This window comes from Struthio camelus, chromosome 15, assembly GCF_040807025.1.
Source record: "Struthio camelus isolate bStrCam1 chromosome 15, bStrCam1.hap1, whole genome shotgun sequence".
In the NCBI taxonomy this organism is placed as follows: Eukaryota; Metazoa; Chordata; class Aves; order Struthioniformes; family Struthionidae; genus Struthio; species Struthio camelus.
In genome coordinates, this window is record NC_090956.1 from 18757620 (window position 1) to 18771779 (window position 14160).

A 14160-nucleotide genomic window follows, 5' to 3' on the forward strand; every position below is an offset into this window, starting at 1 on the left:
GCGTCCTCTCCGTGCATCCTGCTGCCCGGTGCCCGCGGTGCCGCCGCCCCGGGCTGCCGCTCGGGCCGCGGCAGCGCCCTCTGCCGGCAGAGGCGCGCGCGGCGCCCCGGGAGAGCCCATGGGGGCGCGCATCGCTGCCCCCCCCCGCGGCGCCGCTGTTGGTAGGCGCCGCCGCGGTGCCTGCCGGGAGTTGTAGTCTCGGGGCGGGCGGCCGCCGTACGCCGCGGGGCGGGCGGACTCGCTCTCCCGGCCTGCCCCGCGCCGCCGCTGCCAACGCCGCCGCCGCCGCCGCCGCGGGTGCGGGCCGCTCGCCGCTGCCGCGCTTCTCTCGGTCGCCGGCGCGCCCGCCCTGCCCGCGGCCGCCATGGGCTCCCTGCTCAGCCGGCGCATCGCGGGCGTGGAGGACATCGACATCCAGGCCAACTCGGCCTACCGCTACCCGCCCAAGTCCGGTGAGGGCGGCGGGCCGCCGCGGGGGGGGGGGGGGAGCTTCGCCGGGCCCGGCCGGCCGGGGCCGCGCTGCCGGAGCGGGGGAAGCGCTGCCCGAGGCGGCGGCGGGGGCGCTCGGCCGTGCGCGTCACCGCGGCCGGGGCCCGGGCCGGGGCCGGCTCTGCGCGGGGCCTGGCGGCGCCGCTCGCTTGGCCCCCCCGGGCCTCGCTCCGCCTTTGCCGCCTGGCACCCGCGATGCAACGGGCTAGCGAGGCAGTTGGCGTGAGGCTCAGGCTCCTCCTCTGAGGCTCGGTGCCCTGACTGCCTCGAGGGTGACGGCCTGGCCGCGGCCGGCAAAGCTTTGGGCTCCCGAAGGGGCGTCCGAGGCATCGGCCTGTCCCTGGGCCCGGCTGCCGGTCCGCGGCGACCCGCCGGCCTGCAGGGGCCCCGGCTGCTGGGGGAGGGGACCCACAGCCGCGTTCAGCGGGGGCTTGGGAGCGGAGTCGGGCCCGGTGGGAGGTGGGACGGAGCGGCCCGTGCGCAGCCGCCTCCTTTAGCCCTTTAAAGCGTCGTTCTCCCCTCGGAGCCGCTGGGCTCATGTGGCCTACGTGCGTGCTTGTTTTCCAAAGGGATGAGTTCTGAAAACTTAGGAGATTTGTCGGCAGTGACGCTTCTGCGGAACTAGGACGGGCTTGTGACTCACCTTGCCTTAGACTGGCTGTTGAGATTGGCCTGGTTCCACTTGTTTAAAGGGTTTTATTTATTTTCCTCATTAAATAAGCCATCAGAGAATGCAGATGCTCTTACCTCCTAATTCACGAACAAAACTTTCCAAGTTTATGTTCTGCTAGGGCTTTTCCAGGCAAACTGAAAGAATTTGTAGAGCACCAGTCTGTTGAGTCTCCTCATACCCAGGAACAGGCGCAACATAGCTTTTTTTTCCTCTTGAGTTACGCATGTGTCCGAGGACTTCCTGGCTGTAAAGTCTTCTAAGCTGTGTGATGGAGGGCACCAGGTCCTCACTTTTTGTCTGGAAGGCGTGGAAGGTCTCAGGAGGAGTCCTGTGATCGTTACACCTTGTCTTGTTGCAGGTTTGCCTTCAGCAAGGACAATGATGTGGAGGAGATGGAAGGGAGGAAACTTTTCCAAAAGTTCTTCCTCTGTGCTGGCACTCTGTTAGAAAATCTAACCTGCTTTTTTGGCAGGGGGATAAGAGACAAATTTCGTGGACTGCTAGGAAAGACGCATGTCCCTGCTAGGAACACAGCAGCTAGATACCCCGTGTCTCTGCATGGCTCTTGGCTGGCTGGTGGACTTGCCCTGTGGAGGTGACTGGGTGGACGTAAGCTGGCTGCTAAGTTGTACCTGCTGTATCATGGCGCTCTGCTAGCAATTTTCTGTACTGTTGTAATTACCTTGACTACAATTTCAAGGTGTGTTAGGTTAGGGCAAATGTACTTTTATGTACTAGTCAAGGTAAACCCTTCATAGGCTTGAGGTCTGGTTTGTATGTTCACGTTCACTGCAGAAGGGCTCTGTTGACCTAGATGCTGCCAAAGAGCATTCCAGTTATGGTGCTTGTGAAAGTGAACAGCTAACGCTTTGAAGCTCTTAATAAAAAGAAAAAAAAAAAGCAGAACATTTGCTTTATAGGCTTTGGATGCAATTAGATGCTTATTAATTTGGCTGAACTTTCTATTGCACTTGCCTGTTTTGGGTTAGAACTTTCTCTTGGCTTTCTTCAAGTTTATCTAATAAGGATTCAGTTGACTCCAGGAAGGGAGAAGACTATTTAAGCTCAAGCACCATCTTGGCAGAAGAATAGGTCATGAATGCTTTTAAGATGATGTTCAGTAACCTTCTTTGAATTATCAGAACAGTAAGGGTTGTTATAATGGCAAAAAAACCCTGTCTTTTTAAAGTGGATCTTGTTCAATTTACAAAGGACGTTGTCCCTTCTGGTCCTACAGTCCTAAGCACGTTTGACTTGGGTCTAGAAAGATTGCATACAAATCTGTGACTCGCGCAAAACCTGACAACTGGAAGTCAAGAAGACCAGAAGTGAGTGTGTGATTATATTTCACGAAGCAAGCTGGGAAGAAGTACACAAAGTTCTTAGGCTAAAAGATTGCTAACTATTTCTAACTCGACAACGTTCCTATAAGCCTAATACTGCTACTCACTGCCTTACTAGAAGAAGCTGTTTTTTTCCATCGGCTGGTTTTTGTGCTTGGGTATACGGATATAGAAGTACACAGTGAAGTCTTACTCTGACACACGGGCTGTGTCCTGGCCGCTCAGCGATTGCCCGTTAAAAGGGTGGAAGTGTGGGTGAAGGAGTGTTACCTGAGGCTACGTGCCTGCTGGAGTCTCGCGCAGCACTGAAGGCCGTCTGCCACCTTGTGCGTTCTGTCCCCTCTGAGATCGTGGTTTAAGCAGATCTTGATTTACTGTGGATCCCTGGGAAAGCTGCTGCAGCTCTGATCGGGTGCCGTCTGTTATCCAGATCGCTTTGAAGGGCAGAGTCTTGCATTCTGGAACAAGTATGCCACCTTCCAAGGACATTGTGTCCTGCACAGAAATAAACACAACTTGCAGGTAATCACTGCAGGTAAACACAGCTTGCAGGTAATCACTTGCAGGTAAATCACTGACTGTGATTTAAGCAATATGTCGGCCTTCCCATAAAAAGAAATAGTTACTTACCAGGTCGTACCAAGGGACAGCACCTTGTTGAGTCGCAGCTGGCTGCGATGAATATTCAGTTCTCACTTATTGATTTTGGCTGTGGTTATTGCTGTGGCAGTCATGTGCTCTGTGGAAGATGGAGCAGACTGTTGTGGAATCTACCTTGGCCTTATGAGCCAAGGTTATTAGTTAGGTGTTGGCAGGTCATTTAACAGCTTTGTTGCAACCAGGGTGCAGTTTTGTAGTTAAGAAACCTTCCCTGAAAATGCCCTGCTTATTCCCCCAAGAGTCAGGGTGTGGGTCAGCAGCGTTTCTCCTGCAGCATGGCAGGGATGAGGCTGCTGAAACGCTGTAAGGTGACACCCAAACCTCTCCTTTAATCCCGCTTCACTGGTACCTTTTAACCTTCCTTGTTTGCTTCGGGGAGACTGTGCTAGTATTGCTGATGCCAGACCAGTTGGAAGAGGGTTGGAGGAGGGCCCAGTTTGTCTTGTCAGTTTGTACAGAAGAAATAGTGCTTCCACAAAATGGGCTAAAAATGGGTAATCACAAGGAACAGTCATGATCTTCCCTGTGCTTCTGTGCTTGAAGCAGTAAAACAATAATCCGTGTTCTTGCATGCAGGCTCAGCGCATGATGCCCCTATTGCTTTAGCAACCAGTGAGCAATGCACCAGTGTTTTCCGCAGCTCCTTTGTCAGCTTGTCTCTTGTTCTAGTGAGCTCATCTGCAGTGTGGAGCGGGGCAGGGTGCACATGCCCTTGAGATGACTTTTCTCCTCTGGAGTAGGTTCTTGCTGGAGAATTGCAGACCTTGGCCATATTTAGGAGAAAAAAAAAAGGTTGGAGTACTCCTCTCTGATAATGAACTGCTTTTTTGTTTGTTCTTGTTAGGGAATGATGCTGTAATCAAAGAAAGAACAATTTTAAATAGGAGAAGAGTACCCCTAGTTGTACCTAGTCTCTCGTCTTGTCCTGTTCTGATGTCTCTCAGCTCACGTTGCAACAGAAATACTTCCCTGTATTTCCCAGGTAGCCCTCGTTCCTCACCCACCGTGCAAAGCACAGTGGAGCTGTGACTCCATGACTCCTGCTGTGGTTCTGTAGGGACGTCAGCCCAACCCTGCTGGTGATAGCCACTGCCACCTGCTATTGACTGGTCCCTTCTGTTCCTGTCTTCTCTCAGCTTCTCCACAAGCACCTGGCCTGGGTCAAAAGCAATGTTTTTTTTTTTTTACTGTTTTTTACTGGATTATATTTAACCCAGCTCAGAGTCACGTTCCAGTTTGCCATGTGATCCCTCTTGGTGGCACCACGGGGAGGGGGTGAGGAAGGGATGCCTCTTCCAGCTGCAGAGCTAGCTCAGGTTCAGACTGAACAGGTTCAGGCTGCTTCTAGGACCGATCTGCCAGTCTGTCCCTTGGCACGTGGAATTGGTGGTGGTGGGTATCCGGCCAGTAGTGTGTGATCTGTCACTGTGTCGCCACAACCTGTGAGAGGGCAGGAGGGAAGAGTGGAAAGAGTGCAGGGGAGAAGTGAGAGGAGGGTTCCTAACCTGGATGCTTACGGGAGCTGGTTAGGCTGTTCCCAAGCATTGACTTAACTCACCTTAATAACAGCTGTGCAGGGTGGTGGTTTTGTTGTTGTTGTTTTTCCCCTCCTTATTTTGGCAGTTTAGCCTCTTCTTCCTGTTGACCTACAAAACTGTCTTTTCTACTCACTGGTGTTCAGCAGAAGGTTTTGCTTTCTGACAGTGGTCAAAAACTTGTAGCTGCCTGTGAGTTCTGTGTTCCTGGCTGCTGTAGGTCCTCCCCGCAGTGTGTCACTCTTCCATCGTGACTGTGCGTTAGGCTTGCACGCTACAGGATTAGGCCAGTGGGTTAGGAATAGGTTGGGGTCACGTGGTTACAATCGATGGATGTTGGGAGAGTGGGGGGAGTCAAGCGCTCCATGCCGGCACAGAAATGTGTCTCCTGCTCACTAAACCTTACGCGCAGCAAGGACAAGAGTCGGAGTACTCAGCTAGGTTCACTCTTGACTGATACTTTTGCTTTTTGAGAATGGAGAAGTAATTAGGACTGCAGCAGTGTGCTTGGTGCCTGATGCTAGTGTATTTATTATAAGAAAACCCACCCCTGTCTTAGGCTATATATAGTAGTGTGATCCATATCATTTGATGCTTTGAAGAAGACTCGGATTCCAGTTTTGTTTGTGAGAGACAAACTAATAAGTCAGACTTTGCCATTCCGGATGTTCCAGTGGTGTTTTTCCAGCAACTGTGAAGTTTTCCACCGCAACGGTGTCCTGTTGCATCTACCACTTGTCCTTCAGTTACCTTCAGCAGTGTCACCCGTTCTTATTCTCTTTTATTTAATGGCCTCCTGTGTTTCATGCTGATTTGCTCTGGGGTGTAAAGTTAAAGGCAAAGACCTAGTTAAAGGACACGGTTTCTCTTTGCTCTAGCTTTTGTTTTCATGTTCTCTCCTTCGTTGTTTGTGTACGATCATTTCTTCATGAGTGTCTGTGCGTTCTCATCTCAGGTGATTTCTGTTTGTGCCAGTTCTGTATATGGTTAATTAAGACTTCTGCTTTTCTTTTCTCTTCTTTTTTCCTTTTTCCTGCCAAGGAGAAATGTGCTTAGCTTCCCTACTGCATTCACAGTTACGGAGCTCTGTGTAAAAGTTGGTCTTGCGACACCTGCATAAGGTAGGTCAGGGATGTTTTATAGACTGGCAAGATGTGTGGGAATGAGGTTCAGGAGCCATGGTAGTGTGGGTGAGAGCCTAAAGCGATGTTGGTAACGGAGATGGAAAGAGTCTACCGATGGAGCTGCAGCAGGATTTTAATGCGTGGAGAGGTTGTCTATGCAAGCCGCCTGGGCGTACTACAAATCCTATTGGTCTTACGCTAGATGCGTAGAAACAAGACAACGTGGCAACTGAATTTGAAAAGAGAGGAAACCTCGTTTGTTCCTCTTGAGCCTTCTCTTTCCTTGTAGTCCTCAGTGTGATAATTACAGAAGTGCTTTCTTCTTAAAGAGTTTTGTCTCCGCTTTGGACAAATGCTCAAAGTTGCTTGCGACAGTGGTTGAGAGGAGTACCGCATAACTTTGGTCTGATATTGAGAGCTCTAAATTTAATGCGTCATTCTAGCAGCCACCTTCCGAAAGCTTGCGGTGGAGCGTCTTCTCTTAACTGCTGCAGGCTGTATCGTGAGTTTGTCGAGGCAGGTTGCTGCAGTTCTTGTTTGTTAGCTGTGCTGTTGAGACCTTGTGTTCCCAGCAGTTGTTTCTGTAGCAGCCCTGGCAGAGCCCTGGGGTGTGCTACGCTCCAGCGTATTCCCCTCTGAGCTCCTAGGAGCGATTTGCCCTGTGCTCTTTGTGACTTGCACGGACTGCATTTCGCGTTTGGAAGGCATGCCTCGTAACAAGCACTTCATGCCTGGTCGGGTGAGCTCTTAACTCCAGCAGCAGGCCCAAGGCAAAGCGAAGGATGTGGCGTTTGGCATGAGCGGTGGTTGTCCCGTGGTTTGCTTGTCTCTGGCTGTCGGTGTTTTCTTAGGCCATTTTAAAGGGAAAGGCCAAGTGCAAAACATGAATTCATGTTCTGGCTTGGAATTTCTTTTCAAGGGTGGGATACAGCATGCAGCCTGTTGCCTGTACCTAGAGATGATTTTTAAAGCCTGTATCACCAAGCATCTTGCATATATTAATGTCAACGTCCTCCCACACTTCTGAGGCTGGGCTTTGCTTTTTGTGAAATATCACAATCTAAGCAAGGTAGGATCTAGTGAATGCTTCTGAAGGAGGCACCTCTGGGGAACAACTGCATCGTGAAGGAGGTGACTTGATAGGCTGATGAAAGGAGCCTTTGGTCTGAATACTGAATTAAAGCTCTGATTTGCAGTTAGGTAGATGGTGCTGAGTTGCAGGCTGTAGTGTGTAGTCGTGGAAAATCCTAACAATTTGTAATTGTTAGAGTTCCCCAAAGCAGCTTTGAATGGAGCAAAGATAACGTGGCAGTGCCTTGGACACGCTACTTGTGCACCTCTGTGTCATTGCAGTCGTATGAGAGAGGCTGTCTCCCTCTTCATCTCAAGGTGACAGCGAGACTACTTTGTGATGTTCTTTTACATAACTGTCCTCCTGAAAATGTTGCGTTTCAACGGGCAGCGAATACCTCTGCATACTGGGCCTGCGAGTCCTCTGGGGGTAGGATGCAGAATTGTTCTACAGAAAAGCCCTGCTCTTCGTTTGTGGCGTAGAGATCTGCGAGTGCTGTGACATGGTGATTACAGCTTCCTTGGAGCACGGGGAGGGGTTTGTGCACGCTGACGTGAATGTGAATGGCACGTAAATACAGACTTAGCGAGGTGGAGGTGAACCTAACCCCGAGATGGCTTATTCACAGAATGCCAAATCAGAGTGAAGAGGGAGCTGTGTGACTCTGATCCCAGATAAGCAGCTGCTGCGTTTCTGAAACATCCTGCATGGGCGTTTTCTTCACAGTTAATCAGATAAAATGCTCCAAAACACAATCCTGCTTGACCCACGTAAAATGTGAAATGAATTCCTGAATCTGTGTTCCTCATGCTTTTCTGAACCTTGGTGTAAGTATAAATCACTGCAGTATTTCTCAGTTGGCGCATCTGTATCAAACCAACTCTGGTAGGAGATTGTACGCCGATTAGCTTTTTATCTTGTCGTTTCTGGGGAGGGGTAGGAGAAGGCTCCCGGTCATCTCAAGCGCCTAAATTTTGTTATGCTATGGGCCTGATACTAGGTAGATTCTGGACCTATGCGGAAGCTGATTGTTGTATCTGGAAAGGAGGACATGTTTCTGTAACATAAACATCTGCATGCTTGTAAGCTGAGCTCAGCAGTGGACAACGCTCGTCACTAAAGCGGTACCATCTGTGCAGAGTAGGAAAAGCCTTTCTTGAAGCATAAAGGAAAAATCTGAATGGAAAAAGCAGAACTGTTTATGAAAGCCCTTTCATTTCAGAGTAAATCATGCTTGCTCCCAGCTAGAGGGACTGAAATCCTGCCCAAATTATGTTTCTGTAACCCTTCAGATTATTATTTACTGCTTCTGTAGGGATTCATTTAAAAAAAAACCCAACCCTTTATGCTATCTGTTCATTGCACCTAGAGAAGTGAGTGTATGTTTTCACTCCTTTCAGTATGCACGTGAAAAATCCCCGCTCTGAAACGTCGAGGGAAATGGCTTAGATGGGGCTTTTTAGTTCTGTCCTGATTCTTACTTCTCTGAAACTGTAACTCTGTAAAATGCGTATGTGAGAGCAGTTTCCCAAAGTGACTGGTTCCTAGGAAGAAACTACATCCATAGTGCTCTCGTACAACTGAACAGATTCGCTTTGATCTTGCAGTTAACTCCTAGTTAATTCTGTACTCCAGAATCCTAATGATCTTGCGCATGCTTGCTCTCCTGAAATTTGTACCCTCAGTGCACCACCGAGAAGGTGAATGAAGCAAGTCCCTGGTGAAGCTTTCCGAGCCGAAGTTAAGTATGTTCGGTCCCGCAGCTTACCTCTTACAGCCGTCTCTGTTTCTGCCTTTGGAACCATCTATGTTTAATCAATTCAGCATCTGGGCATATTGTCACTAGCACCCACCAGAAAGATTTCATGTGGTTTCAACCCTGGAATATGGGAGTGAAAGAGAGGAGGGAGAGCAAATGTTACCCAAAAGGAACCCCCCCCGGCTATGCAGGACTCGCGATTGTCGAATGGAAAGGAGTCGTGTCCTTCTCTGGCTGACGAGGTAGATGGTGTTTATGGGTCTGCACTTCGCGCTTGAAGCTGGAGCAAGGGGGAAAAATCCATCAGAATTGAACAATATTGGGAGGAATCAACTCTGACTTTTCCCTGTCTCCTTTCTAGAATACAAGTTAAAATGGAATTATCTCCACTGTAATGACTTATTCTAGGTTTTTTCTTTTTTTTTTTTTTTTCCTGCTTCTGCTGTTGGCAGTGGCCCTGGGTAGTGCAGGGAAGGCGTGTGCTAGCAGATATTTTCTGCATCTTACACTCTTCTACGCTGCAAATTAAAAACTGCACGAACCAGCTGTTCTCTAGGATGCACTCATTTAGATTTCTTTGGTTTCTTGTGTTTTTTTTTTTTCCAGGAAACTACTTTGCAAGTCACTTCTTTATGGGAGGCGAGAAGTTTGACACCCCTCACCCTGAGGGCTACCTTTTTGGGGAGAACATGGATCTAAACTTCCTTGGGAATAGACCCGTTCAGGCAAGTTCCTCTATTCTGACAATTTCACGCTTCTTTTTTTTTCTATCTTTATTGCAAAATCTTGCTGTAAGACTTGTACTGGACAAGGGTGCAGAGCTAAGGGAGCCTTACTGCTTGGGGAAAGTCATCCCAGTGTGAGGTGCAGGAACCTTCCCTCACCCCATATCACAGCTTGCAGGCTGTGCTAGCTATTCAGATGTAAGCAGAGTTTTCTGAGAAGCTGTGTTCTGCCTTTCTAGGCTTATTTTCACTTAGGACAGAAAGAAAAGGAAGTGGGGCGAGAAGGGCAGGGACTCAGGAGCACAGATTTGTGGGGCTAATTCTGGTGGACTTCCTGCATGAGACTTGCCTGGCTGAGTGAGCTTCAAACATGCTGCAGAGATAAGGAGGCTGGGAAGCAGCCTTGCTGTCTGACCCTGAACTTCATAGGTCTCCTGGGCACATTGACTGGATTCCTGCTGATGTTCGATCCAAGGTGTTCTCCGTATAAATGATTGGTTTGTACGGGTTTAGGGCAGCGTTAAGATAGACCTTAGTACTTGTGGTGGACATACCCGTTCTGTCTTGGCTGTTGGTTGCTTTGTGACGCGGGTGGGCTTCTCATAAAGTCTCTTCTTAAGTTTTCCCAGTTGGAACATGAAGGTACTTTTGGGCTCACAGATGTCTTATGAGGCTGTGAAAAGCTGCCTGCTCCAGAGATTGGCTTGTCATTTTGGTATGAACAAGGGATAGCCCTGTTATGAGGGACAGAGTTTTGGCTTTGGGGTTCTATTGCAAGTGTTCCCTTGGATTTCTCCTGCATCTCAGAACTGCCTAGAAAGACCGAAAGGTAACAGAGTAGGAGCTGTTTGGAGCTGTTTTCAGAGTGCAGGAGAGGAAAGGGAAGAGAGGTGCTTGCTTTACCAGCTATTTTCCTAGCAGCTTCTGCAGGTTCAAATACATGAAAAAGAAAAATTGATGTAATGGTTCTCATCTTCAAAAAAGCCATGAATGATAATTAGTTCATGCCAGTAGCGTTCAGAGGCAGTTCAGTATTATCCCTGTTTTACAGGTAGAGGAAAGCAAGGCAGAATGACTTGATGTTTGAGTTTGGACTGTTGTCGAGCAGGCTTCTTGAGCATGTTCTCTTCTCTGAGCTATTCTCAGGCTGTGCCATTGCTCTTTGCCCTACCACGGTTAGATAACAGAACTCTGCAGGGGAGGATAACTGAGAATCCGGAGAGCTCCTGTTCAAGCAGAAAGGGCAGATGAGCAACAAAATTAGGAAGGAGGGACTTTACTTGGAAATTGTTCTGGACATGATGGTCCTGTGCAGGTGTGGGGATGCTCGCAGAACACCCTTTGCCATGGCTGCGTACAGGGCCTCTGCAGGACAGTGTCTTAAAGCTGACCTCTTCTCCTTTGCTCTGGTGTGATGAGACTGCCAGCTGCACAGCGTTCCAGCGAAAGCAGAAAATGCAGTTGTTACCTAACTATCCTGTGTGCCTGTGGCTGCAGGACTCGTGTGGCAATCTCCAAGTTAAATTGTCTGCCTGTCTCAGCCTGGCTTTTCTTGCAGGCATCCTGGCACTGAATTTCATCATTTCTTCAGGGGGGAGTGGGTGAGAATGCTATTAGCACAGTGGGAGGTTTGCCAAATAGGTTTAAGAGAGGGAGGCTGTTGTGGTACATAGCCTTCCTATGTAAAGTTAATGCCCTTTGGCAGCTCTGATTAATCTTCAAGAAAAGACACTTGAACACAAGGCAGCAAAACTGCTTTCTGGAAGTGGGCCAAGTCCTCGCTTTGGAGTAGCTGAGGTCTTGATCGCTCTGCGTACAGTAGTGCTACCAACCATGGTGTTGAACAGTCAGACTGCAAAGAAAGTAGTTGATGCTGCCCCATGAATTCTCCGTTGCTTTTGGACGTATCTGTCCTGTGACTGTGGCATGGGGTCTTCTGTGGCTTCCTAATGTTGATCAGGAAACAGCAAGTTTTCCTTCAACCTCTGGATCTTGCCCCAACAATGTGCCCCTGTAGCCTGAGGGGGCAAGGGTGAAGGGTTGTGTCCTAGGACTGCCCCAAAGTCCAGCTGCAGCAGCGTTTGGCTACCTGTTTAGTAGGTTTTCCTTTTATGAGGAGATGTGTATATTGGTAGTCCCTGATACTTCTGCTCCGCGTCAGTCATGCTGGTCTAGAACTACTACAGAGCTCCTAGTGGATTCGTGCTTGAAGGAGCCCAACTCTAATTAGGCTACGAGGTGGCACTGTTGCCAGTTGCGTTCAGAGTAACCTGCTGCCTGAAAGCCCGTCCTGTAGCTCTGTATCTTTGTGTCACCCTGTTGCTGTGGCTTGGAGCATGGCTGTGTTTCCGGTCGGAGCACCAACCAAACTTGGCAGTTGTGTGAATGGATGTGTCAGCCTGGGATTTTCCTGAGCAGATGGGAAGATCCAGCGGGCAGCTCTGCAGTTGTAAAGGTTACAGTTGCCAAAGTAAGCAGTTTCCTTTGCATTTCCCCCTGGGGAGTCTGTGAGCAGTACAGAGAGCTACAGACAGTCTTAAGTGTTGGTTGTCCTTTACTTAAAGGACAATCTGTGAGGGAAGGTCTCTAGCTGTAGAATAGAATGAGGCCCCCATCCCTTCACCTTTTTTTTTTTTTTCTCGTCTTTTCCAGAGCATTTGGCCCATTGTTTTGGAATAGAAGAGGTTTCCTTTGGGAATCCAGAGCTTCTGCATGCTGATTAGCAGTCAGATCACTGTTGCATGCTGTAACACACATGAAAGAGCTGCATTTCTTCTGTTCAAGCTGGAGGTGGTTTCCTTAGTGGAAGTAAAAACTTGTGAGAGCAAGGCTTTCTAGGTTGAAAATTTGGAGTGTAGTGAAAGACCATATGAAAGTGTCCCTTTTTAAAGTATGTACTCCCAGTATGTACTGTTGCTGGGCCGGAGCAGGATTTGCACTCTGAAACCCACTCAATTTATCATGAACAGAATATTCTATTACTGTTGTTTGCAGTTGCTGTTGAAATGAGCACGTTTAAAGGTAGGTGGATGTTTCTTGATTTGGGTAGATTGTGCAGAAGGTAATGTGCTGCTATCTGTTTTAGTATAATAATAAGACAATTATTTGCCTTTTTGTTCCAGTTTCCCTATGTAACTCCAGCTCCACATGAGCCTGTGAAGACACTGAGAAGTTTGGTGAATATCCGCAAAGACTCTCTCCGTCTTGTGAGGTACCTTTCTTGCCTGAACTCTTTCCTCCCACCCCCAACTCTGTGATCTGGCAGCCAGAGCTGTGAATTTGGTAAGGTGTTGGAGAAATACCTGAGTCCCAGACCCTTGTTGCTGGGTGTGTCCAGAAGGTTGAGTGTTCCTATGTGATTGGAGCTTTCAGGTAGTTCACGCGCTCCTTTTCCCTAGGTCTGGGCAATCTGTATTTCCAAACAGGACCGGTGATGTACCTGTCTCTACAGAACAGACTAGAGCAGTAACAAAAAGCTGTGGTCTTGGGTCTTGCATAGTATTATTAGCATGAGTGGAAGGTATTAGTCTGGTCAATAAACCCTACAGACAAATTCCTTTCTGCATTCTTGTGCAAGGAAAAGCCAGGAAGTAGTTGATTTTGGTGCAAGTCGCAGGCCAGGAAGACTGACTGGTCTTGAATGAAACTGCATCACGTTTCTCCTGCTGCCAAGATGCAGGGTGATCTTTGCTGTTATGCATGTGTTTAGATGGCCCGTGTCCCATGCACGGGGGAGGGAGGTCTGGATAATCTTAGAGATCTCCTACCTTTCACTGCTTTGCGCTGAGATCTAAAATAGCATTAGCACAAATGTGAGTTATGGGTTAAATGCAATGACTAACAGTTCAGCCTGTGGCTGCCCTCTTCCAAACAGACGCCTGAAGCACAGGGGCCCAGCATAGCACACAGTGCTTTGTTTTGGTCTGAGCAGCTGGGCAGATGTCCAGGCAGAGCGTTTCTCCAAGATCCTTGAGTCTCTCTCTGAATCGGTGTGCAGGGCTGGAGTACTGGCAGGGGGCCAGCTTCCACTCTTGGCCCAAGTGCGCCTGGGAGCATGGCATAATGCGAGTATTTTGAGTCATAACGACTTGAAACTCTGTTTTTATCTGACTTTTTTTTTTTTTTATGAGCAATACCTGTGATTTTAAAACTGGCTGAACAGGAAAAGAGGGGAGAGCTTCTTCCGAAGTAACCGTTGGCAAACTGTTCTGAATGCTGCCTGGCTTTTTTAGCAAAAGGATGTATTACTTCTCTAGAAAAAAAAATCTTGTTTTCTTCCCAGACTTTGTGGAAAGGGTATTTCCTTCTCCTTTCAAACATTCACATAAATAGTGCTCTCCCAAGCCTGATGGGAAGTGGCTTTTTCATTGGGAAAGGGCTTGCTGTGAATGCAGGCATGAGCAGGTGTTAGTACATACGGTTCTGTCGTTCTGTGTTCTGTGATTTCATATCCTGTACTCCCCAGCAGAGTTGTAAAGCTGAACTATTGATAACGTGGTGTCCAAGTACCTTGGATGGTGTCTCGGTTTGCATTCCGATAAATCCCAGTGCTATCAACTCTTTCTCTGCCTCGTGACGTGACTTCTTGTGTTACTGCTGCTGTATTGGTGCTAATGACCTCACTGCTGACACTATTCTGTTTCATTTTATGCTGATGCAGACCCAAAATGGAAATTTAATTGACAGTCCCCAAGGGCACATTTTGTCTTGTGCTTTTCTGCCCTTCTGGACTAGAGGCGTCTCCTTTTTCCCTTGTTTTATGTATAAGACCCTTTGTACC

The 14160-nt window shown here is 48.6% G+C and overlaps 1 protein-coding gene across 6 annotated transcripts in view; it reads left to right on the forward strand.

Annotated features, from left to right (window-relative positions):
- The first annotated feature begins 264 nt into the window (after positions 1-264).
- Positions 265-14160, forward strand: part of MGRN1 (mahogunin ring finger 1) — a 61608-nt gene continuing 47712 nt past the window's right edge. For 5 of the 6 annotated variants that reach the window (XR_011134645.1, XR_011134646.1, XM_068908123.1 and 2 more), the window contains exons 1-3: positions 276-452; positions 9262-9380; positions 12503-12591. Coding sequence is in view for 4 of the 6 variants with exons in the window: in XM_068908123.1 (XP_068764224.1) it covers positions 365-452; positions 9262-9380; positions 12503-12591 (296 nt within the window). In the remaining 2 variants the exon portion in view is untranslated. Of the gene's footprint in view, positions 453-9261; positions 9381-12502; positions 12592-14160 lie in introns of all 6 variants that reach the window. The other variant, XM_068908122.1, reaches the window with a different exon arrangement.